We start from the raw sequence: 26,812 nt of genomic DNA, 5'->3' as shown, positions 1-26,812 counted from the left end.
TCTATTTTTAAAATATTTAAAGAATTATCTGAATTTTTAAATATTTTATAGCTTTTGAAATTCATAATTCATTCAGTGTTTTAATTTTTCAGGTTAATTTCTAATATTAACCTGAAAAATTGAACTGAATAAATTAAAAGTAATCTAAAGGTCTTAGAAGCTATGAAGAATTTGATATTTTTATTTTTTGGTTTAGATTTTAGTTGCCAGGACAAATAAATTTAAATTTAGATAAAATTCTCAAAAGAGACAATACATAAAAAGTGTCCTCAAACTTCGTCCCTTCCATGCATATCAGAATTTTTTTTAATCAAATATATATTTTTTAATTAATTGCACCATCGGCAGAGGGAAGATTTTAACATTTTACATTTTAAGGCAGAGGAGAAGTCGCTAAAGAAAGGTCAACTCAGCTGTGAGACTGTTAATTTCTTATATGCGTGAAAGGAATGAAGTTTGAGGACATTTTTTATGTATTGTTCTCTTATGAGAATTTTTTAAAATAAATTTTTCTAAGTTTAAATTCACATTTTTATATTAATCAGAGTCGAGGCAAATGTGCCTTGGTCTCTTCCCACAGCATGTCATTGTGTATGGTTGGTGCTGTTTTACGATGTCAAAAGGGTCATGTACAGAATGACCACGTGATTGTACCATTGAAGAATTTTGAATTTTTGTAGAGAGAGAGAGATCTCTTGCCTTTCTTTTTGGCATTAAATTTCAGTTTGTTATTGCACATTTGTTTGCACATTTATTCCAATACAACTCAATAATCAGAAAATAAAATAAAAGCAAATTACTTAAACTGATGAAAATTAGAAGCCAAATGAAATTTTTATCAAATAAATTGTTTTGATGATTAAAATTCATTAAGAAAATTATAAAGCGGCAAATAAAATGATAAGATCCATACTGAAAACTTAATTTGATATATGCTTTAAAAGAAAAATCATTAAATTGCGATAATAGCAAAAAGATTTCTTGAAGTAACTGTTAAGCATTAATATTTTATAATTAAAAATCTGAATTTATGGTTGTAAATATTTAAATACTTACAGTATTATTCATAATTGCTTTTAGGCACTTAATACATTCGTGCTGAATTTTGTCAAATTTATTATCTCTGAAAAATAAAAATATTAAATTAATTTTTCTAAGCACAAATACAGCTTAAACATACATTATGCAATATTTCTAAATTTATATACCTATAAAAACATCTCTTAACAATTAACTAGCTATAATTCTGCTATTATTGTAGTTAATAATGTATAATAATAGTTTGGCATCACATATTTTATTGTCTACTGTCTTACTATTAAACAAATAACAAAAGAATTATTATTATTTGATAACTTAGGTTACTAGCACATCTACATCAGAAAATAATATTAAAGACATTTATGAGGATATAACCTTGATACTTTGTTTAGAAGATTAACCAAGATAGAATTCCTTCTTGCTTCATCTTTCTATCAATATCTAAGTTTATTATGTGGACTTTTTAAGCCAAGATACACTACAAGTGGAGTAATATATATTAAACTACAGTAAAACCACACTAATTTGAACTGCATCAACACAAAGCCATGTAAAGGTTTCAGGCACAGTATATAGGTTTTTCCATACTATATCATTAAGTTGAAACTTTCGGCACTTTTAACTCAAACTTGTTTTCCCACATACTCTCTAGCCTTTGATAAGTCCGTGATCTTCAATTTCTCTTATTTTCTGTGTGAATACAGACAATTAAAATAAACGAACACTACAGCTCCATGCCAAACATAACACCAAGCCATTAAAATTTCATGTCAACATCCTTTTAGTAATAGAGTATGTTACAGGTGTTTTGATTAGGATGCAATAGGGTAACAATACACTCAAAAGCACCATAAACTGTATACAATTTGTAATTGTTCTGTGAACAGATTCTTAAAAATGGCTTGATAATGGAAAAATTTACAAACATAGAAAAAAGAATATTAAACTGACTTGAAGCTTTTTAAATAAATCATAATATATATTTTCACTATTAAAGATTACTTCATTATATGAAGTCAAAGACACATCACTTCAGATTAATATGATATCTAAACTAAAAAATTAAATAAAATTCAATTAGGTAGAGCAAGAAAAATGAAATATGAATTGCAAATTGTATCTAATAATTTTCAACGTGTGGTATTTGAGATGTTCTGTATGCATTTGTTTAATAAAATTTAAAAAATTTAGTAATTAATTAAAACTTCGGGTTCAAAAAACCACCAAATTAAAATAAAAAAGTTGCAAACTCTTCCTTTCGCATTTCAGAATTGGATAAAGTAGTCTCGGCAGAGTCAATCTTAATTTTTTGAAGCTCTCATTTCATTAATTAAATTTAATTAATATAATTTTTATAATTGTACCATCACCAGAGGAATTTTTAGCATTTTTTGCATATTGAGCAGCCTCAAAATAAAGGTCAACTCTGACTTAACCTTCTTAGACTACATTATCCAGTTCTGAAGTGCGAAAGAGAGCAAACTGTGAAAACATTTTCACGCTAATTTAGTACATATTTCTGAACATTTTGAAAAAAATGTCATTCATTTTCCATATTATTTACTATAATTATGCATATTATATTTTTGTAAGATCAATCATTAAGTTAATTACTAAATACAGCATTAAATAAGAAAGGAGTGCGTACAAAAGACAATTATGGAAATTCTGATTTTATTGACTTTGCCATTAAAATGTGTTAAAACAATTTTTTAATAAAATGTATAATTTGAAGATTTGTTAATAAAAAATATTATTAATTACTAGTAATTCTTCCAATGCATAACTGAAATAAAAAATGCCAGCACTTTTAAACTATTGTACTATGAGAAAAATAATGATAAGAATAGTTAATGTTTAAAGTACTGGTTAAGATCAGTAACAATAAATGATAAGAACTGCCCATTATTAGCCATATGTTAAGGCCAATAGCATGAAAATACTGTTTAAAAATTCCTATTTATTTGATGATGATGATGATGATAATTATAACCAAATTCTAATTATTACATAATATTCTTTAGTATAGTAATAAGTTTTTAAAGATTTAATGTGTTTAAAAAAATCAAAGTATTATTTTTCTTGAAAATTTAGTGATCTGAATCAAATTTATAACCCCAAACTGAGTAGATCTTCTGTGTTTATATTCTGAATTAACTGAATGTAAATTAATGCAATAAAAATAATGTAAACTAAGTGACAGATTGATTGAGAGATCATTTCAAATAATCAACAAACAAGTAACTTAAGAAATAAATTCAGCGCAATTTTAGTGAGTTTCCTGAGACTAAATAAAGTAAAAAGAAGTTGATTTTAACAAATTTAATTTACATTATTTAAAATAAAATGAGAAACAGAGAAAATAACTTACTTTCCATAACAGGAATTAAGTAATAACAACACCCTTTCAAGACCATTACTACCAAATTCTTGAACCCAACTGAAATGTTACAAAAATGTCAATTTTGTTGTAAAATAAATGAGAAGATAACAGTAATAATTCATACTTACCTCACAGGATTATTGGTTAAAGCTATCCGCAGAGATTCCATACACTGAAATAACTTTACTAGACTCACATCCCAGTTACTTAAATAATTGATGTAATCGGCAGGACTGTCCCATCTGCTTTTTCCATATTTCTGAAATACATTAATTCAATTTTTTATTTTTTCCTCAATTTTTTATGCAATTAATTTAAACAGGATCTTGATTTATCAGAGCAGACTTAAGATAAACTAATATTTTCAGATACATTAATTATATTAACAATATAAATACTAAATCATCATCAGTTCATAAATTTATTGATTATTCTGCATTAATATAAATATATCTTTAATTATTTATAACTATTATATGATTGATAGATGTTACAATTATTTAGATAACTTATGCAATATAAGTGCAATACATAAGCTTAAGAGAGTTGATATAATACAGTAGCAAATGCAGGATTCAATACTGTAAAGACTGTACAATTGTAAGACAATTGATAAATATATTACAAAATATATTGGAATATATAAAAATACTTTAGAGTTTATAAGGATTTTTTTCTTTCTGTAATCTGTATTTGTCTTATCCCAGCTAATTAAGCTTCTTCTTCAATTCTAATTATACTTGTTCCTTCAGTCCCAATTTATTATTTAGAAAGTAACAAATTAGAATTGAGAGAATTCATGAAAATAAATATCAGTTTGTAATAAAGTTTTAATTTGAAAACAACAATTATGAGCAAATATTTAATATAATGCTTACAATATTATGTTCATATTTATTATAATCACCTTCTATTACATTATATGTGCAAATATAATCTGATTTTTTTCATAAATTTTATATATTAAAATTAAAATTAAAGAAAGAATGATACACATTTATAAATTAATATTTAAAAAAAGTAACACAAGCAATAAATCAAATATTTAATAAGTCAATTGATTAGCACACCACACATTCAAGATGACCGTAATTAAACTAATAATGAGTATAGTAATAACTATACTCACAATGAGTGAAATTATGAGTTATATCCATCATGATTTCTACTACACTCATAATGGGTATAATTATGATGTAAATCAGCTAGCAGAAGGGATGGGCATCAGCATCTTCATCTATATCATCCATGGTAAAGTATTCAAAATTGAATTCCCAATAGAGGTATTTTAACATTTTGTTGTGTGGTAATCTAACTTACAATATTTAAAGAAAGAAAATGTGAAAAGGGAAAAAATACTCACAGAAACTTTCTCTCGTGTTTGCATCAACAACATATCCTTCTTAATTTTTATAGACTTCTTTCTTAAAGGTTCTTTCTTCTCTTCTGATAAATTCAAATCATCCTACAATGTAAATTAATTCTTTATTAAAAAATTAACATTAAAACATAACCCTGTCAAATATAATATTTAGAAACTGCTTAAATAAGTGAAAATGAAATATAATGTTTTTAACCTGATGTTAAATTGCTTTGGTGTACAAAAGTACAATTACAATATTGGCTCTTGAATTATTGATGCACCGCTGAATTATCTATGTCAAAATCTTATGCATGAATTGGACAGACAGAATACAATATGCAAAGCATTTCTCTGTATAGAACTTTTAAATCATTGAAGTTTCAGTAAGAAATTTACTTTCTACACAAATAAGAATATTGTAATTTTACAAAAATAACACTGTAGGATAAGTATAAAAATAAAAAAAAAGAGTACAGAAAATAATATAGAATTATCTAACTGAGCAAAGAAAAATTGGTGATTGATCATAAGATATTTATTCAGTAATTATTAATTTGATAAAATATAAGTTAGTATTCATTAGGTAATTGTACAGAAGAATGATTGTTACTAGACAATCAGAAAGCCAATATGTAGAATATAGATTAACATTTTCTAGGCAATTTGCACTTCCTTTTTCAATTCTCCAAGCATTTGAAAGCTTGAAAATGCATGCATCAACTTCAAAAATGTTCATTTAAACTCTATAGGACTAGCTGCTTCCAAGTAAATACATTTTTTAATTTTATGAGTTAGAATGTAGAGTATATACAAGAGAACAGTATATTATCTCATTGTTAATTAATCAAAACTTTTCACAAGACAATTTTAAATTAAAAAAACAAGTTAATAAGGCAAGTAAAGATGCAGAGTTAAACAAAATGTAAATACATATGCATATGTTAAGATGAATAAGCGGAATCAAAATAAAAATGTATTGTGCTGACAATAAAAAAATCATAAAAAAACAGAAAAAAGGAATTTAAAAAAATGGAATTTCTATCAAATACATAAAATAAAATAAAATAATAATTTTTTTGACAGAAATTGCATGTTAAACCTGAAGAAAATTAATTTAAAAAGTTGTGATAATATTCATTTACTTAGTAATAAGTTAATGTAAGTATATTAACTTGTTTACAAACTTTCTATATTAAAGATATTGATAAATTATTATTGAAGCATAATGCAATAGAAGTAATGAGAAACATCAGACAATTAATAAATAAAGTTAAAATTAGAACATTTTAATTAAACATTGTAATTAACAATCTCACAGAACTGCAAGTTCTTGTTTTAATTATGTAACAAAGACTTAACAGTGTAGATATTAATCATCATAAAAACAATCAAATTTTAAGTAATTTATCTACTTAATTATCTAAAACTTGATTAAATATTTTTATAATGATTAATAGCTTTACGATCAAGTTTTCATTTACAACTCATTAGCAATTTAATGTGTATATCTCACAATGATAACAGCAGATATCAAAGATGTAGATGTTAATAAACTGAGAGTTAATAAATTTCTCAATGTGTTATGTAAATGTAATTAGCACACCAGATGACCGGATGGCTGAGATGACGAAGGTGTCGGTTTCCCTCTCAGGAAGATGCAGAATTGAATCCGAACTGTTGAAAAAAATGTTTTGGGGTGGTCTATCTTGTGCCACGTCCCAGGTCAGCTAGTCTCTCCCCCACAAAAAAAATCACACATTTTTAATAAAAACAGTAAATACTTTTACCCTTTAAATGTAAGATAAATTAAAGTATGATTTGATAGCATAACTAACACCCAGATTATTTCAACGTTGGAATTAAGCTAATATTCATTAATTTAATTAAATAATTTAACCTAAAGATAAGTAGTTAAGCCACCATCTTGTTCTAAAATTAATAATTACAAATTAATTTTGAATTCAATTAAATAATTTTTAAATATAAATATTATAAAGTCTCTGTAAATCCGCACGAAAAATATATAAATTTTCGGTTTAGCGGTAGACCATCACACAGCAGATAGCTAATTACTTCTCTTTATTTAATCACTGTATATGCAGTTACTGTATATACAGTGTATATATTATTTATAACAGTATATACAGTCACTGTATATACTGTTATAAATAATTTTTGAAATCTCGAATGAAAAGATTGACGTGGATTGAGATTTGAATAGCACGAATTAATGGCTTAACCACCAACCTTTGTGCCAAATTCTTTAATTTACTTAATTAAAAATTAGTTTAATTCTATCCCAAAAATAATTCAGTTTTTGATTTTTAACCTTTTTTAAAACATTTATATGAAACTAATAATAAAACAAAGAAATAAGAAAATTCTTAACTTAGAAGTTTTAAAAATAATATAAAGGAAATGAAAACTTACCAACATTTTCTCAAACAAAGCATTTATTTCTTCATCTGCTAAATTTATAATATTTTCAACATCTGGCATCTGATCCGAAAAATCTTCAGACTGCGGTCTCGGCATGGGCGATTGCTTCTTCTTTTCTTTATTCGACTTTCCCAACCCTCCAAACAACTATGTTTATAACAAAAATAAAATAAATTATTTTGTAAATATTACAATGAAATTTCTTTATTTTTGATACATAAAATATCAATTAAAATCATAAATTGGTAACATCTGAATACAATTCTGTTCATTCTTTTTAAGCAGAAAAATGTCTCCGATTTTAAATTTTAAAAAAATTACTTTTTTTTATTATTTTAGATGTAGCAACAATTAATATAACTTAACTTGATTCATTTTTGAATATAACACAATTCTGAATTTTTATTTAAACCATTACGAAGGTCAAATCTTCTGTGATTGGACCCAGTTTAAGTCTACTGATGCTAACATGCAGTTTTTTAAGTATGTAGTGAAATCTAAACAACACTAATGTGTTGTTAATATGGAAAAAAGTAGATGGAAGACTTATTTAAAGCTGTAATCACCTTCTTCATAATTTATGTAAAAATATTTTTTAAATATTCAAAGTTACTATACACAGTAGAATCACATACTGTAATCATGGATTAATTATTTACCCTGTTTAATGTTATCAGTTTAGGTGAGTCTTAAAGCAATTACAATAAACAGATTCTATCATGTAAAGCTACATTGAGAATTATAATCTCTATACAAAACTATATTAAGTTACAGTAAATCTATCTTTTAATTGAAGATTTTGACACTGCCTGAAAATATTTTTCTTCAAATTCATACAAAGTTTCATGTTTAAAAAAATAAATTCCACTTCTCCGGCAAACATTTCTTGACTTGATTTTACTATGATTATTAGTAATAATCATAATAAATAATAATGACTAATAAGTGCCACCAATTTGGAGTGTAGAAATGCCAGACTGCAAAATGATGAAACATTTCTTTCTATGCTTCAAAATTCTGCAATCCAACACTTGTCGGAACCCGAAAGGATCAGATTAAAGAATGTCAACATGCTCAATGTTATCTTAATTGCACAAGAAAAATGATTTCTGTCATTCTGAACTATCAAACACATCATATACTTATGTGGAATACAGTTTAACATGTCAACAGCCTCAAAAATAAGCAAAAAAAGGCCTTTTGTGTATTGTATAGAATCTATTAAAGCTGCATAATAAAACGTTTTGTGTCATAAAAGGCTGTATTTGGCCTCATATAAGAATACAATATCTTTTGATAGAATACTTAATGTATCTAAGCAACTTAACATAATTTTCAATGGAATTCTCAGAAATATACTCAACACACAAATACTACAGAAATATAGTCAACACACAAATATTCATAACTGTAGTAAAGTACTGCTTTTATAACACTGACTCCTGAAAACTATCATTAATTAAGCAAGACTTGTGAATCAAACTCTGTTTTACTTAGGTTCAGTGTCATAAATTAAGTTTTATTCCAGAATATTTTGAATTACATAACACTACACCAAGATGAAAACAAACAAAATACAGCATATCATAAATCATAATAGAGAATTCCAGCTGTAAAAGTGAGAATCATAAAGGGAAATATCATAAAGCAACTTTCTATTACACTTCCCTTTGCCTAAGCTATGGAGGAAACAAACATACTATTACCGCTTTTGTTTGTCTGTGTGTTTATATTTATCCTATATTTAGTTAGTTTTATATGCCATGCCACTTTTTCAGTGTCATTAAAACACCCCTAAATAATAATCCTCATTAAAATTCAACAAACACAAGTACAGTATTATTGGCCAAAGTAGAATTTTAATCTGCAATCTGGCAAAATAAAAACATAACGTATTTGTTAAGGCAATAATAAACATACTTGGTATTTGATGATATCTGGAACAACACAAGATAACACTTGAAATTTTTAAGATTGTTCTGAGGCTCATCTTAAGCTTACTTGTCACTTTATTAACTAAAATGTCCAATCACATATATTCTGATATTTGATTAGTCAATGCTAACATGTCTGCATACTTTAATATCATTATGGTAATTAAGATTTAATCTCCCAAACCACATTTAATCAAGCTCAGTTGAGAAATAGATTACCATATAAAAAAATTGTAATTTCTGTATATTTTTAACTTTAATGATTTAACTTATTAAATAGCTTATGTTTCTTAAAATATACAGGGCCATAGTTAAAATACTCCTATTCAATGTTATCAGGAGGAATGTGTAACAGTTTAAACTCAACCAAATTTTGTATGTTGACATCTCCAGATATGCGAGAGAGATTTCTGAGAGAAAAAATTTAGTTCCAAAACTCATCATGGGTACATAACCAAACAATTGCCTTAAATAATTGGGCTATTTAATGATTAGATACTAAATAATTTATTACTAGAGATAGATGTTAGGTGCCATCTCTTATCTAAATTAATAATTATAATTTTAATAATTTATTAAATAATTTAGAATCATCTGGAAGAAAAGAACTGATCTGGGGCAGAGCTCGAACCTGCAACCTCTGCTTGCTATGCAATGCGCTTACCAGTTGCACCACCAAACCCTGAGCAAGCCTTCGCTTCCAGATTAACTGTATAAGGTTATATCTAAATTTATATACATCTGGAAGCAAAAGCTTGCTTGGGGTCCAGGTAATGCAATTGGCAACCATACTGCACAACAAGCAGAAGTTTCGGGTTCAAGCCCCACCCCAGATCAGTTCTTTTCTTCTAGATGATTCTAAATTATTTAATAAATTATTAAAATTATAATTATTAATTTAGATAAGAGATGGCACCTAACATCTATCTCTAGTAATAAATTATTTAGTATCTAATCATTAAATAGCCCAATTATTTAAGGCAATTGTTTGGTTATGTACCCATGATGAGTTTTGGAACTAAATTTTTTCTCTCAGAAATCTCTCTCGCATATCTGGAGATGTCAACATACAAAATTTGGTTGAGTTTAAACTGTTACACATTCCTCCTGATAACATTGAATAGGAGTATTTTAACTATGGCCCTGTATATTTTAAGAAACATAAGCTATTTAATAAGTTAAATCATTAAAGTTAAAAATATACAGAAATTACAATTTTTTTATATGGTAATCTATTTCTCAACTGAGCTTGATTAAATGTGGTTTGGGAGATTAAATCTTAATTACCATAATGATATTAAAGTATGCAGACATGTTAGCATTGACTAATCAAATATCAGAATATATGTGATTGGACATTTTAGTTAATAAAGTGACAAGTAAGCTTAAGATGAGCCTCAGAACAATCTTAAAAATTTCAAGTGTTATCTTGTGTTGTTCCAGATATCATCAAATACCAAGTATGTTTATTATTGCCTTAACAAATACGTTATGTTTTTATTTTGCCAGATTGCAGATTAAAATTCTACTTTGGCCAATAATACTGTACTTGTGTTTGTTGAATTTTAATGAGGATTATTATTTAGGGGTGTTTTAATGACACTGAAAAAGTGGCATGGCATATAAAACTAACTAAATATAGGATAAATATAAACACACAGACAAACAAAAGCGGTAATAGTATGTTTGTTTCCTCCATAGCTTAGGCAAAGGGAAGTGTAATAGAAAGTTGCTTTATGATATTTCCCTTTATGATTCTCACTTTTACAGCTGGAATTCTCTATTATGATTTATGATATGCTGTATTTTGTTTGTTTTCATCTTGGTGTAGTGTTATGTAATTCAAAATATTCTGGAATAAAACTTAATTTATGACACTGAACCTAAGTAAAACAGAGTTTGATTCACAAGTCTTGCTTAATTAATGATAGTTTTCAGGAGTCAGTGTTATAAAAGCAGTACTTTACTACAGTTATGAATATTTGTGTGTTGACTATATTTCTGTAGTATTTGTGTGTTGAGTATATTTCTGAGAATTCCATTGAAAATTATGTTAAGTTGCTTAGATACATTAAGTATTCTATCAAAAGATATTGTATTCTTATATGAGGCCAAATACAGCCTTTTATGACACAAAACGTTTTATTATGCAGCTTTAATAGATTCTATACAATACACAAAAGGCCTTTTTTTGCTTATTTTTGAGGCTGTTGACATGTTAAACTGTATTCCACATAAGTATATGATGTGTTTGATAGTTCAGAATGACAGAAATCATTTTTCTTGTGCAATTAAGATAACATTGAGCATGTTGACATTCTTTAATCTGATCCTTTCGGGTTCCGACAAGTGTTGGATTGCAGAATTTTGAAGCATAGAAAGAAATGTTTCATCATTTTGCAGTCTGGCATTTCTACACTCCAAATTGGTGGCACTTATTAGTCATTATTATTTATTATGATTATTACTAATAATCATAGTAAAATCAAGTCAAGAAATGTTTGCCGGAGAAGTGGAATTTATTTTTTTAAACATGAAACTTTGTATGAATTTGAAGAAAAATATTTTCAGGCAGTGTCAAAATCTTCAATTAAAAGATAGATTTACTGTAACTTAATATAGTTTTGTATAGAGATTATAATTCTCAATGTAGCTTTACATGATAGAATCTGTTTATTGTAATTGCTTTAAGACTCACCTAAACTGATAACATTAAACAGGGTAAATAATTAATCCATGATTACAGTATGTGATTCTACTGTGTATAGTAACTTTGAATATTTAAAAAATATTTTTACATAAATTATGAAGAAGGTGATTACAGCTTTAAATAAGTCTTCCATCTACTTTTTTCCATATTAACAACACATTAGTGTTGTTTAGATTTCACTACATACTTAAAAAACTGCATGTTAGCATCAGTAGACTTAAACTGGGTCCAATCACAGAAGATTTGACCTTCGTAATGGTTTAAATAAAAATTCAGAATTGTGTTATATTCAAAAATGAATCAAGTTAAGTTATATTAATTGTTGCTACATCTAAAATAATAAAAAAAAGTAATTTTTTTAAAATTTAAAATCGGAGACATTTTTCTGCTTAAAAAGAATGAACAGAATTGTATTCAGATGTTACCAATTTATGATTTTAATTGATATTTTATGTATCAAAAATAAAGAAATTTCATTGTAATATTTACAAAATAATTTATTTTATTTTTGTTATAAACATAGTTGTTTGGAGGGTTGGGAAAGTCGAATAAAGAAAAGAAGAAGCAATCGCCCATGCCGAGACCGCAGTCTGAAGATTTTTCGGATCAGATGCCAGATGTTGAAAATATTATAAATTTAGCAGATGAAGAAATAAATGCTTTGTTTGAGAAAATGTTGGTAAGTTTTCATTTCCTTTATATTATTTTTAAAACTTCTAAGTTAAGAATTTTCTTATTTCTTTGTTTTATTATTAGTTTCATATAAATGTTTTAAAAAAGGTTAAAAATCAAAAACTGAATTATTTTTGGGATAGAATTAAACTAATTTTTAATTAAGTAAATTAAAGAATTTGGCACAAAGGTTGGTGGTTAAGCCATTAATTCGTGCTATTCAAATCTCAATCCACGTCAATCTTTTCATTCGAGATTTCAAAAATTATTTATAACAGTATATACAGTGACTGTATATACTGTTATAAATAATATATACACTGTATATACAGTAACTGCATATACAGTGATTAAATAAAGAGAAGTAATTAGCTATCTGCTGTGTGATGGTCTACCGCTAAACCGAAAATTTATATATTTTTCGTGCGGATTTACAGAGACTTTATAATATTTATATTTAAAAATTATTTAATTGAATTCAAAATTAATTTGTAATTATTAATTTTAGAACAAGATGGTGGCTTAACTACTTATCTTTAGGTTAAATTATTTAATTAAATTAATGAATATTAGCTTAATTCCAACGTTGAAATAATCTGGGTGTTAGTTATGCTATCAAATCATACTTTAATTTATCTTACATTTAAAGGGTAAAAGTATTTACTGTTTTTATTAAAAATGTGTGATTTTTTTTGTGGGGGAGAGACTAGCTGACCTGGGACGTGGCACAAGATAGACCACCCCAAAACATTTTTTTCAACAGTTCGGATTCAATTCTGCATCTTCCTGAGAGGGAAACCGACACCTTCGTCATCTCAGCCATCCGGTCATCTGGTGTGCTAATTACATTTACATAACACATTGAGAAATTTATTAACTCTCAGTTTATTAACATCTACATCTTTGATATCTGCTGTTATCATTGTGAGATATACACATTAAATTGCTAATGAGTTGTAAATGAAAACTTGATCGTAAAGCTATTAATCATTATAAAAATATTTAATCAAGTTTTAGATAATTAAGTAGATAAATTACTTAAAATTTGATTGTTTTTATGATGATTAATATCTACACTGTTAAGTCTTTGTTACATAATTAAAACAAGAACTTGCAGTTCTGTGAGATTGTTAATTACAATGTTTAATTAAAATGTTCTAATTTTAACTTTATTTATTAATTGTCTGATGTTTCTCATTACTTCTATTGCATTATGCTTCAATAATAATTTATCAATATCTTTAATATAGAAAGTTTGTAAACAAGTTAATATACTTACATTAACTTATTACTAAGTAAATGAATATTATCACAACTTTTTAAATTAATTTTCTTCAGGTTTAACATGCAATTTCTGTCAAAAAAATTATTATTTTATTTTATTTTATGTATTTGATAGAAATTCCATTTTTTTAAATTCCTTTTTTCTGTTTTTTTATGATTTTTTTATTGTCAGCACAATACATTTTTATTTTGATTCCGCTTATTCATCTTAACATATGCATATGTATTTACATTTTGTTTAACTCTGCATCTTTACTTGCCTTATTAACTTGTTTTTTTAATTTAAAATTGTCTTGTGAAAAGTTTTGATTAATTAACAATGAGATAATATACTGTTCTCTTGTATATACTCTACATTCTAACTCATAAAATTAAAAAATGTATTTACTTGGAAGCAGCTAGTCCTATAGAGTTTAAATGAACATTTTTGAAGTTGATGCATGCATTTTCAAGCTTTCAAATGCTTGGAGAATTGAAAAAGGAAGTGCAAATTGCCTAGAAAATGTTAATCTATATTCTACATATTGGCTTTCTGATTGTCTAGTAACAATCATTCTTCTGTACAATTACCTAATGAATACTAACTTATATTTTATCAAATTAATAATTACTGAATAAATATCTTATGATCAATCACCAATTTTTCTTTGCTCAGTTAGATAATTCTATATTATTTTCTGTACTCTTTTTTTTTATTTTTATACTTATCCTACAGTGTTATTTGTGTAAAATTACAATATTCTTATTTGTGTAGAAAGTAAATTTCTTACTGAAACTTCAATGATTTAAAAGTTCTATACAGAGAAATGNGAACTCCCCGAATTCGGACTAAATTCCCTTATATCTCCTGAATTTCGACCAATCATCGGCCAGTAACTCTTTCATGAGAACGGACGAAAAGGGGATGAATAAGGGGTAACCATTTCCCATCTGAGTGAGATTTTTAACCAGATAAGGGAAAGTCAGAGGATGTTCTCTTCTGTGAAAGGAAGTAGCATCTGTTATCTGGTTTTTTCCCACGTCTAAAACACTAGTTTTTCACAAAAATGAAGTAATATTTTGTGTCGATATTTTACCATTATTAATAAAAATTCATAAATTAGACCCAGGGCCTTTCGGATCTCACAATATTAAATTTTCTTTTTATATTACACTATACAAACCAAGTGCTTTCAGGCTTTTTGGACAGCTCCAAAGAAACTTGGTTCATATAATATATTGTAAAAAATGTTTAAATACCTCCAAATAAAGCAGTCTTCTTTAATGGGGTGGTAGTTGAGAGTCAGAGCACAGTGATCGGTTTCAAGAATTTAATCAATTTATCATCAATAGAGATTGTTCAGTCTAACAGTAGTCAAACTTTTTAATACAGGCACCACTTGGCTCATTCACTATAACAAATGTCATAAAGAATGAGCCTAACCAATTGCAACTCTTGGTTATACAACAGAACACATCTAGCTAGTGTTTTAATAAATTCTATTAAGAGCAGTTCTGCATTTGATGATTAAAGGGCAGATTTAGTTTAAAAATAAGATAAATGAAGAAAAATTTGTAAGTGATACTTAAAATTATAATTGTAAATTATACAGACCATTCACAAGTGACTTGTGGTCTGTGGACAACACGCATCTGCGAGGTCCTAATATGCACTTCCCAGAGCTTTGACAACAATTTTATTTTCTGGTTTTCTCCCTTCCGCTATTATACAATCTAATTAAATTGATATTTGTGATAAAGAACGTTCAGACTAAACTTGATCATTAAAAAGATGAGAATAAACTATATATTACTACTTTATACATATTATTTTCTTTATATTTAGTGTACTGACAGTTGTGGTGTATGCCGGTACTCGGCAGGCTTAAAACCTGCAACTTCATAAGAAAAAAATGCACTGGGCCCACCAGAAGCCTGCAAAGTTCAGCCCAAGTGCAGAAACAGTTGCTCATCACTGTCTTTCATTTGCAAATGAAGTGTCTATATGAGAAGAAAACACCAACAGCAAAATGATTTGACATAAAACTCTTGGTAACATATTGTACTACTACACAAGATCCAATTTCTGTTTGAAATATAAATCCTTAAACAGCCTTCAAAACTTTGAAACACATAAAAGTCTGATAAAATGGCCAGGACAGTAAGTACAAAGAAAATTTATTTAAAAATTTTCAAACAAAGCATACATTAAAGGTGTCTTCATCTTGTCTTTTCTATACACCTCAAATGCCTATTAAATCAATATAAATTATGTTTGATAAAAATTTCCGGGACAAACAAAAAAAATATTATTTGTCCTGACAATTTTTATCAAATTTATTTATCATCTTTTAATTGTCAGAGGGATATTTTTAATGTTTTACATATTGAGGCAGACAAGTAGCCTCAAATGAAAGATCAATTCTGCTGTGAAACTGTTAATTTTCCTTGTGTGCATACAAAGGGACAACATAAGACAAAACTATGTATTGTCTGCTATACTGAATTTTTTAAAAATTTTGTATATTTTATAAATTGTGTTATCAATTGTTTTAAAAAATTTAAAGATATAACTAGTAAACAATAGATCCGAAACCATCAATCTTTCGAAAAATGATTCTACAATATACTGCATTAATGCAAACTAGAAATGATGACATCTTTTGATATGCATAAACAATAGCAACACGATGACTCAGACTTTTGATACATATATATTGTTTTTAACTTATTTTCACTTTCTATGCTCTAATCTATTTAGTAGAATAAACATTTTATTTATATTTAGTATATCTATGATAGAATAACTTTGCTATTTAAAATTCAGATAGTACAATTTTAAAAATTTATAAACTGGAATGTGATAAAGTAGTGATAATGAGCAAGAAGTCGTATAACATTCCTGGATGACCAATATGGAATTTGGATTGAGATAATTATTGATATTCATATATTTCTGTAAACCAACTTTTCCTTTAAAAATTTTATATTAATAACAAATACTGTACTGCAGTTTCTATAACTATATTTTTAGGACGAGTGTAATGACAGATGAATATGCCTCATCACAAATCCTAACACATAAATAATTAAATTGTCAATTTAATATTAATTATGCTAATTAATTATGAAAATTTATTAAAAAACTACTGCTTTCTTTGTCAACAATGTTTACCATTATGACATGTACAATTATATATGTGAGATGGTCTAAAATTCAGCTATTGAGACAGACTAGTTAAATGCAGTTTGGAACAGCATATGCATATTCACAATGTAGCTAGTTCTAGTAAAGTCTGAATCATGTTTGTATATTTAATATATATCTTAGTTAACTGACTTTTGAACCACAATACACCTCTATTATAAATTTTGCAGGCAGTTAAAAGAAACTGCATAACTTTATACTTTAAAACTTACAAAAAAAAAAAAAACAGCAATGAATCCATACAAGAATAATTATTATACTAATTATACTATTATTATTATACAGATACAAGAATAATTATTATATTAAGTGAAAGAATGAGACTATATTTTTAGATATTCTGAATTAAATTCTAAATTTTTTTTGAGTCAGACTTTCTAAAATTCTGATTTGGAATTGGGTTTTGGTCTGCTGATTCCACAGCCCTGCTTATAACACAAGTAGTTGCAGCAGCATTATCTCCTAATTCATACAAAAATTAACTAAATATCATTAGAATTATCAGTAATGTTTTCTTCACACTAATAATAATAACTAAAATCAAAGATTTGTTATTATTAGTAAATTTATCAGTCATATAATAAGTATGAAAATGCCATATAAAATTTAACAGTTAAAAACATTAAGAAAAACAGTTATTACTTTATTGAAAACAACTATGTTTCATTTTCATAAAATTCTGATATTTCATATGCACCAACCTCATTAATATTTCTATAAATAAGTCCCTTCCAAAAGTAAGTCAATAGACTTATTCTTGAATACTAGGCTTACTGTTGGTGCTACAATTTCAGAGATAAAATCCCTGGAAATACAGGACAGGAAATGCAGATGCCCTTTCCAGACAACAGATTAGCACATTGTTACAGTAACAATGAATAATGATGTATGATAACGAAAAACCAATGAATATTATGATTCATATAACAATCAATGAGTTTTCCAAAGCAAACCTGGATTCATTTTTGATGCCAGCATTTTGCATCAATGTTGCTTAGTTTCTGTAATTAAACTAAAAATTTATTTACAGAAACGTCTAGTATATAACTCTTTAAATACACTCCTCTCATTTTGTGAGAAGTTGTAACATGCTCCATGCAAAGATACTTTTAGCATTATTGTATATCCGTAATAAGACTGTAGTTACCTTTTATGTACTGCCTCGTTTACATTGACTCTGACTCCTATATGTGTCATATATATATTAAGTTATTTATTTTAATTTAACAACAAATTGATACTTATTTCCTCACTTGCAAGATATTTCTTCCTACTACTTGATTAATATTGTAAACAATAGTAACATAAGTTAAAATTTATTCAAGTAATCAAAAAAGGATACAAATAAACATTCCAACAGTCACATAAACAGACAATAAACTTATTTTATTGGGATTTTGTAAAGTAAAAATCACTGTAAACATCTTAGGATAGAAGAACTGTATTCTTCCATGAGTCTTATGTTTTAATAAGGAGCTCTGGTCCTCAAAAGTACTTTAGTAGTACTTTTGAGGACCAGAGCTCCTTATTAAAATTACAAAGTACTATAAAAATACTTCTGAAAGAAGGTAATTTTTTTAAATCTACGATTTAAATGTATTAGAAGCCATAAATTAGTAGGAGTCAATTTTAAATGTTTCTAGAATCACCAAATTTATATTTTTTCACAGTTTTGAACTATTTTTTACCAAGAAAAATCTATGAAATGAAAACAACAGACTAAAAATAATAAAATAATCTTTAGCATTGAAACTCAATAAAACAAATTACAGAAGGGTACACAATGTAAGGTACTACNCTTTTTAAGCAGAAAAATGTCTCCGATTTTAAATTTTAAAAAAATTACTTTTTTTTATTATTTTAGATGTAGCAACAATTAATATAACTTAACTTGATTCATTTTTGAATATAACACAATTCTGAATTTTTATTTAAACCATTACGAAGGTCAAATCTTCTGTGATTGGACCCAGTTTAAGTCTACTGATGCTAACATGCAGTTTTTTAAGTATGTAGTGAAATCTAAACAACACTAATGTGTTGTTAATATGGAAAAAAGTAGATGGAAGACTTATTTAAAGCTGTAATCACCTTCTTCATAATTTATGTAAAAATATTTTTTAAATATTCAAAGTTACTATACACAGTAGAATCACATACTGTAATCATGGATTAATTATTTACCCTGTTTAATGTTATCAGTTTAGGTGAGTCTTAAAGCAATTACAATAAACAGATTCTATCATGTAAAGCTACATTGAGAATTATAATCTCTATACAAAACTATATTAAGTTACAGTAAATCTATCTTTTAATTGAAGATTTTGACACTGCCTGAAAATATTTTTCTTCAAATTCATACAAAGTTTCATGTTTAAAAAAATAAATTCCACTTCTCCGGCAAACATTTCTTGACTTGATTTTACTATGATTATTAGTAATAATCATAATAAATAATAATGACTAATAAGTGCCACCAATTTGGAGTGTAGAAATGCCAGACTGCAAAATGATGAAACATTTCTTTCTATGCTTCAAAATTCTGCAATCCAACACTTGTCGGAACCCGAAAGGATCAGATTAAAGAATGTCAACATGCTCAATGTTATCTTAATTGCACAAGAAAAATGATTTCTGTCATTCTGAACTATCAAACACATCATATACTTATGTGGAATACAGTTTAACATGTCAACAGCCTCAAAAATAAGCAAAAAAAGGCCTTTTGTGTATTGTATAGAATCTATTAAAGCTGCATAATAAAACGTTTTGTGTCATAAAAGGCTGTATTTGGCCTCATATAAGAATACAATATCTTTTGATAGAATACTTAATGTATCTAAGCAACTTAACATAATTTTCAATGGAATTCTCAGAAATATACTCAACACACAAATACTACAGAAATATAGTCAACACACAAATATTCATAACTGTAGTAAAGTACTGCTTTTATAACACTGACTCCTGAAAACTATCATTAATTAAGCAAGACTTGTGAATCAAACTCTGTTTTACTTAGGTTCAGTGTCATAAATTAAGTTTTATTCCAGAATATTTTGAATTACATAACACTACACCAAGATGAAAACAAACAAAATACAGCATATCATAAATCATAATAGAGAATTCCAGCTGTAAAAGTGAGAATCATAAAGGGAAATATCATAAAGCAACTTTCTATTACACTTCCCTTTGCCTAAGCTATGGAGGAAACAAACATACTATTACCGCTTTTGTTTGTCTGTGTGTTTATATTTATCCTATATTTAGTTAGTTTTATATGCCATGCCACTTTTTCAGTGTCATTAAAACACCCCTAAATAATAATCCTCATTAAAATTCAACAAACACAAGTACAGTATTATTGGCCAAAGTAGAATTTTAATCTGCAATCTGGCAAAATAAAAACATAACGTATTTGTTAAGGCAATAATAAACATACTTGGTATTTGATGATATCTGGAACAACACAAGATAACACTTGAAATTTTTAAGATTGTTCTGAGGCTCATCTTAAGCTTACTTGTCACTTTATTAACTAAAATGTCCAATCACATATATTCTGATATTTGATTAGTCAATGCTAACATGTCTGCATACTTTAATATCATTATGGTAATTAAGATTTAATCTCCCAAACCACATTTAATCAAGCTCAGTTGAGAAATAGATTACCATATAAAAAAATTGTAATTTCTGTATATTTTTAACTTTAATGATTTAACTTATTAAATAGCTTATGTTTCTTAAAATATACAGGGCCATAGTTAAAATACTCCTATTCAATGTTATCAGGAGGAATGTGTAACAGTTTAAACTCAACCAAATTTTGTATGTTGACATCTCCAGATATGCGAGAGAGATTTCTGAGAGAAAAAATTTAGTTCCAAAACTCATCATGGGTACATAACCAAACAATTGCCTTAAATAATTGGGCTATTTAATGATTAGATACTAAATAATTTATTACTAGAGATAGATGTTAGGTGCCATCTCTTATCTAAATTAATAATTATAATTTTAATAATTTATTAAATAATTTAGAATCATCTGGAAGAAAAGAACTGATCTGGGGCAGAGCTCGAACCTGCAACCTCTGCTTGCTATGCAATGCGCTTACCAGTTGCACCACCAAACCCTGAGCAAGCCTTCGCTTCCAGATTAACTGTATAAGGTTATATCTAAATTTATATACATCTGGAAGCAAAAGCTTGCTTGGGGTCCAGGTAATGCAATTGGCAACCATACTGCACAACAAGCAGAAGTTTCGGGTTCAAGCCCCACCCCAGATCAGTTCTTTTCTTCTAGATGATTCTAAATTATTTAATAAATTATTAAAATTATAATTATTAATTTAGATAAGAGATGGCACCTAACATCTACCTCTAGTAATAAATTATTTAGTATCTAATCATTAAATAGTGGATTTTTAGCCTGATTATTTAAGGCGATATCTATATATATCAGGCTTCAGGATGTTTGATATACTCATCATGAGACTCATAGTGCCATGAGCAAAAAAAAAAAAAAAAAAAAAAAAAAAAAAAAAAAAAAAAAAAAAAAAAAAAAAAAAAAAAAAAAAAAAAAAAAAAAAAAAAAAAAAAAAAAAAAAAAAAAAAAAAAAAAAAAAAAAAAAAAAAAAAAAAAAAAAAAAAAAAAAAAAAAAAAAAAAAAAAAAAAAAAAAAAAAAAAAAAAAAAAAAAAAAAAAAAAAAAAAAAAAAAAAAAAAAAAAAAAAAAAAAAAAAAAAAAAAAAAAAAAAAAAAAAAAAAAAAAAAAAAAAAAAAAAAAAAAAAAAAAAAAAAAAAAAAAAAAAAAAAAAAAAAAAAAAAAAAAAAAAAAAAAAAAAAAAAAAAAAAAAAAAAAAAAAAAAAAAAAAAAAAAAAAAAAAAAAAAAAAAAAAAAAAAAAAAAAAAAAAAAAAAAAAAAAAAAAAAAAAAAAAAAAAAAAAAAAAAAAAAAAAAAAAAAAAAAAAAAAAAAAAAAAAAAAAAAAAAAAAAAAAAAAAAAAAAAAAAAAAAAAAAAAAAAAAAAAAAAAAAAAAAAAAAAAAAAAAAAAAAAAAAAAAAAAAAAAAAAAAAAAAAAAAAAAAAAAAAAAAAAAAAAAAAAAAAAAAAAAAAAAAAAAAAAAAAAAAAAAAAAAAAAAAAAAAAAAAAAAAAAAAAAAAAAAAAAAAAAAAAAAAAAAAAAAAAAAAAAAAAAAAAAAAAAAAAAAAAAAAAAAAAAAAAAAAAAAAAAAAAAAAAAAAAAAAAAAAAAAAAAAAAAAAAAAAAAAAAAAAAAAAAAAAAAAAAAAAAAAAAAAAAAAAAAAAAAAAAAAAAAAAAAAAAAAAAAAAAAAAAAAAAAAAAAAAAAAAAAAAAAAAAAAAAAAAAAAAAAAAAAAAAAAAAAAAAAAAAAAAAAAAAAAAAAAAAAAAAAAAAAAAAAAAAAAAAAAAAAAAAAAAAAAAAAAAAAAAAAAAAAAAAAAAAAAAAAAAAAAAAAAAAAAAAAAAAAAAAAAAAAAAAAAAAAAAAAAAAAAAAAAAAAAAAAAAAAAAAAAAAAAAAAAAAAAAAAAAAAAAAAAAAAAAAAAAAAAAAAAAAAAAAAAAAAAAAAAAAAAAAAAAAAAAAAAAAAAAAAAAAAAAAAAAAAAAAAAAAAAAAAAAAAAAAAAAAAAAAAAAAAAAAAAAAAAAAAAAAAAAAAAAAAAAAAAAAAAAAAAAAAAAAAAAAAAAAAAAAAAAAAAAAAAAAAAAAAAAAAAAAAAAAAAAAAAAAAAAAAAAAAAAAAAAAAAAAAAAAAAAAAAAAAAAAAAAAAAAAAAAAAAAAAAAAAAAAAAAAAAAAAAAAAAAAAAAAAAAAAAAAAAAAAAAAAAAAAAAAAAAAAAAAAAAAAAAAAAAAAAAAAAAAAAAAAAAAAAAAAAAAAAAAAAAAAAAAAAAAAAAAAAAAAAAAAAAAAAAAAAAAAAAAAAAAAAAAAAAAAAAAAAAAAAAAAAAAAAAAAAAAAAAAAAAAAAAAAAAAAAAAAAAAAAAAAAAAAAAAAAAAAAAAAAAAAAAAAAAAAAAAAAAAAAAAAAAAAAAAAAAAAAAAAAAAAAAAAAAAAAAAAAAAAAAAAAAAAAAAAAAAAAAAAAAAAAAAAAAAAAAAAAAAAAAAAAAAAAAAAAAAAAAAAAAAAAAAAAAAAAAAAAAAAAAAAAAAAAAAAAAAAAAAAAAAAAAAAAAAAAAAAAAAAAAAAAAAAAAAAAAAAAAAAAAAAAAAAAAAAAAAAAAAAAAAAAAAAAAAAAAAAAAAAAAAAAAAAAAAAAAAAAAAAAAAAAAAAAAAAAAAAAAAAAAAAAAAAAAAAAAAAAAAAAAAAAAAAAAAAAAAAAAAAAAAAAAAAAAAAAAAAAAAAAAAAAAAAAAAAAAAAAAAAAAAAAAAAAAAAAAAAAAAAAAAAAAAAAAAAAAAAAAAAAAAAAAAAAAAAAAAAAAAAAAAAAAAAAAAAAAAAAAAAAAAAAAAAAAAAAAAAAAAAAAAAAAAAAAAAAAAAAAAAAAAAAAAAAAAAAAAAAAAAAAAAAAAAAAAAAAAAAAAAAAAAAAAAAAAAAAAAAAAAAAAAAAAAAAAAAAAAAAAAAAAAAAAAAAAAAAAAAAAAAAAAAAAAAAAAAAAAAAAAAAAAAAAAAAAAAAAAAAAAAAAAAAAAAAAAAAAAAAAAAAAAAAAAAAAAAAAAAAAAAAAAAAAAAAAAAAAAAAAAAAAAAAAAAAAAAAAAAAAAAAAAAAAAAAAAAAAAAAAAAAAAAAAAAAAAAAAAAAAAAAAAAAAAAAAAAAAAAAAAAAAAAAAAAAAAAAAAAAAAAAAAAAAAAAAAAAAAAAAAAAAAAAAAAAAAAAAAAAAAAAAAAAAAAAAAAAAAAAAAAAAAAAAAAAAAAAAAAAAAAAAAAAAAAAAAAAAAAAAAAAAAAAAAAAAAAAAAAAAAAAAAAAAAAAAAAAAAAAAAAAAAAAAAAAAAAAAAAAAAAAAAAAAAAAAAAAAAAAAAAAAAAAAAAAAAAAAAAAAAAAAAAAAAAAAAAAAAAAAAAAAAAAAAAAAAAAAAAAAAAAAAAAAAAAAAAAAAAAAAAAAAAAAAAAAAAAAAAAAAAAAAAAAAAAAAAAAAAAAAAAAAAAAAAAAAAAAAAAAAAAAAAAAAAAAAAAAAAAAAAAAAAAAAAAAAAAAAAAAAAAAAAAAAAAAAAAAAAAAAAAAAAAAAAAAAAAAAAAAAAAAAAAAAAAAAAAAAAAAAAAAAAAAAAAAAAAAAAAAAAAAAAAAAAAAAAAAAAAAAAAAAAAAAAAAAAAAAAAAAAAAAAAAAAAAAAAAAAAAAAANTTCTTCCTACTACTTGATTAATATTGTAAACAATAGTAACATAAGTTAAAATTTATTCAAGTAATCAAAAAAGGATACAAATAAACATTCCAACAGTCACATAAACAGACAATAAACTTATTTTATTGGGATTTTGTAAAGTAAAAATCACTGTAAACATCTTAGGATAGAAGAACTGTATTCTTCCATGAGTCTTATGTTTTAATAAGGAGCTCTGGTCCTCAAAAGTACTTTAGTAGTACTTTTGAGGACCAGAGCTCCTTATTAAAATTACAAAGTACTATAAAAATACTTCTGAAAGAAGGTAATTTTTTTAAATCTACGATTTAAATGTATTAGAAGCCATAAATTAGTAGGAGTCAATTTTAAATGTTTCTAGAATCACCAAATTTATATTTTTTCACAGTTTTGAACTATTTTTTACCAAGAAAAATCTATGAAATGAAAACAACAGACTAAAAATAATAAAATAATCTTTAGCATTGAAACTCAATAAAACAAATTACAGAAGGGTACACAATGTAAGGTACTACATTTTGTCACTGAAAGACAAAAAGAAATATTAAAAATTCAAAAAATAAATATTTTAATAGACAAAATTACCATATAATCATTTTAAAACATAGGGATTTATATTCTGTTAAAACTTATCATATAATTCATCATACATTTACATTAACTTTATCTAAAAACCAGTTTCCTTTTCCTGAAATTTTGAAATTAAAATTTAGGACATTAAAAAATGATGTACCACATATGAAAGGCATGACCTAAATAATGTGGATCTCGGTAAACACATCGAAATAAGTAAAATGGGAGCCATTTTCTGACACGGAGAAATTTCGGATCGTTCGTTGTTGTTAAAAACATTTTAAATTAAAATTTAATACATTCTATTAAGTTATAATTAAATAAGAACTTGGTAATAAAGGAAATTAATATATAATGAATAATAAAACAAAAAAAAACCAAACAAAATTAATATTTATGGATACTTTAAAAACTTAAAAAGTAGTGATAATGAGCAAGAAGTCGTATAACATTNAAAAAAAAAAAAAAAAAAAAAAAAAAAAAAAAAAAAAAAAAAAAAAAAAAAAAAAAGAAAAAGAAAAAAAAAAAAAAAAAAAGAAAGAAAGAAAGAAAGAAAGAAAGAAAAAACCTTGTCACAATTTCATACAGTGTAATAACTCTCAAAGTGTACTCGCAAGAAAAGTCACTCATTGCTGATCTACAGTAATAGAAATGATAGTCTAGGTTGTTTCATATCAACAAATTGACCATAACACTTGTGTGTTATGTGTATAATATGAATCTTTTTTACACCCATAGCAGTGAGTTTTGGAACTAAATTTTTCCTTGTGGAAGTCTTTTCTATATGTTTAGAATATTAGCATACAAAATTTGGTTAAGTTTTGACTGCTAAATATCCTTATAGACAGTGTTAAATAGAGTTAGTTTAATTATCATCACCTGGTAATTCACAATGAAATTAATTTCAAATAAGCAATCACATCAACTTGTTTTGACTGTTTGTTTTGTTAAGTGACATCAGGATGCAATAGTGCATCAGTGCATCCTGATGTCACTTAACAATTATAATTTTATTATAATATTATAACAAAATTATAATTTCATTAGCATACATATAATAGTAATAATGCTATAAGAATTTCAAACTGAGATAAAATTATTGATTTCATTTTAATCTGAACTTCAATATTATTTGACTCAAATTTTATACACATGATGGCCCAAAAGCCAGTTAACAAAGACATATTTTTCTTAAGAATGATTAAAACTGAGGTATGGAACAGATACACATTACTATTTGCTTAACTGCTTCCATGTATATTTAAATTATTATCTCAGTTAACTGATTTTTGGACTACCATATATTATTAGAAGCAATACCAAATTTATTTGTGTTAAACTTACGATGTTAGCCTTCTTATCCTTTTCTTTTCCAGACATTTTCTTATTTGATAATTCAAACTGTTATGAAACAAAAATTTGTAATTATAAATGAGTATCATCATTCAATTATAAAATAAAATATAAAGGAAAACATTAATAGGTTAAACAAGACGCAATAATTATTTATCTGTAATTAAACATGCAAACACTTTAAATTAAGTACTAATGGATTAATTAATAATTAAGTAGTTAATCACCGACAGGTTAATTGGCAATTAATGCTTGTCATACGTATCATTATTTATATGTTGGCCAGACTTTGATCGGATATTATGCTTCCGATCCCGAGCCTCCAAAATTCTAGTTCTTTTTATTGTGCTTTCTCGAATATATATTTTTATTAAATCAACTTATTTTAAAATATCAGCAGTAAATTTTAGTTAATTAAATATTATACATAAATATCAATAATAAACTAATTAAATTATAATGCGATAAATCACAAAAGCAGACAGAACTCGGCAGTCTTATTCTAGTTATTCTCGGCTAACCGTAAGCCAAGAATGGCTAGAATG

General features: G+C 24.0%; 1 protein-coding gene across 1 annotated transcript; it reads right to left on the bottom strand.

The window, feature by feature from the left end:
- Positions 1–132: 132 nt before the first annotated feature.
- On the bottom strand, positions 133–26,355 carry LOC111620902 (protein diaphanous-like). The gene is made up of 6 exons (XM_023362924.1): positions 26,259–26,355; positions 7,218–7,373; positions 4,788–4,889; positions 3,553–3,683; positions 3,413–3,481; positions 133–1,123 (listed from the first exon to the last, which is right to left on the bottom strand). Exons 1-6 carry the CDS (start codon positions 26,292–26,294, stop codon positions 1,045–1,047), a joined length of 573 nt encoding a protein of 190 aa, XP_023218692.1. The 5' UTR covers positions 26,295–26,355; the 3' UTR covers positions 133–1,044.
- Positions 26,356–26,812: the final 457 nt, after the last annotated feature.

This window comes from Centruroides sculpturatus, unplaced genomic scaffold, assembly GCF_000671375.1.
Source record: "Centruroides sculpturatus isolate CEXI.00-Female unplaced genomic scaffold, Cexi_2.0 scaffold17, whole genome shotgun sequence".
NCBI classification, from domain to species: Eukaryota; Metazoa; Arthropoda; class Arachnida; order Scorpiones; family Buthidae; genus Centruroides; species Centruroides sculpturatus.
The sequence above is the reverse complement of the archived record's forward strand: the minus strand, read 5'-3'. Positions and strand labels throughout refer to the sequence as shown.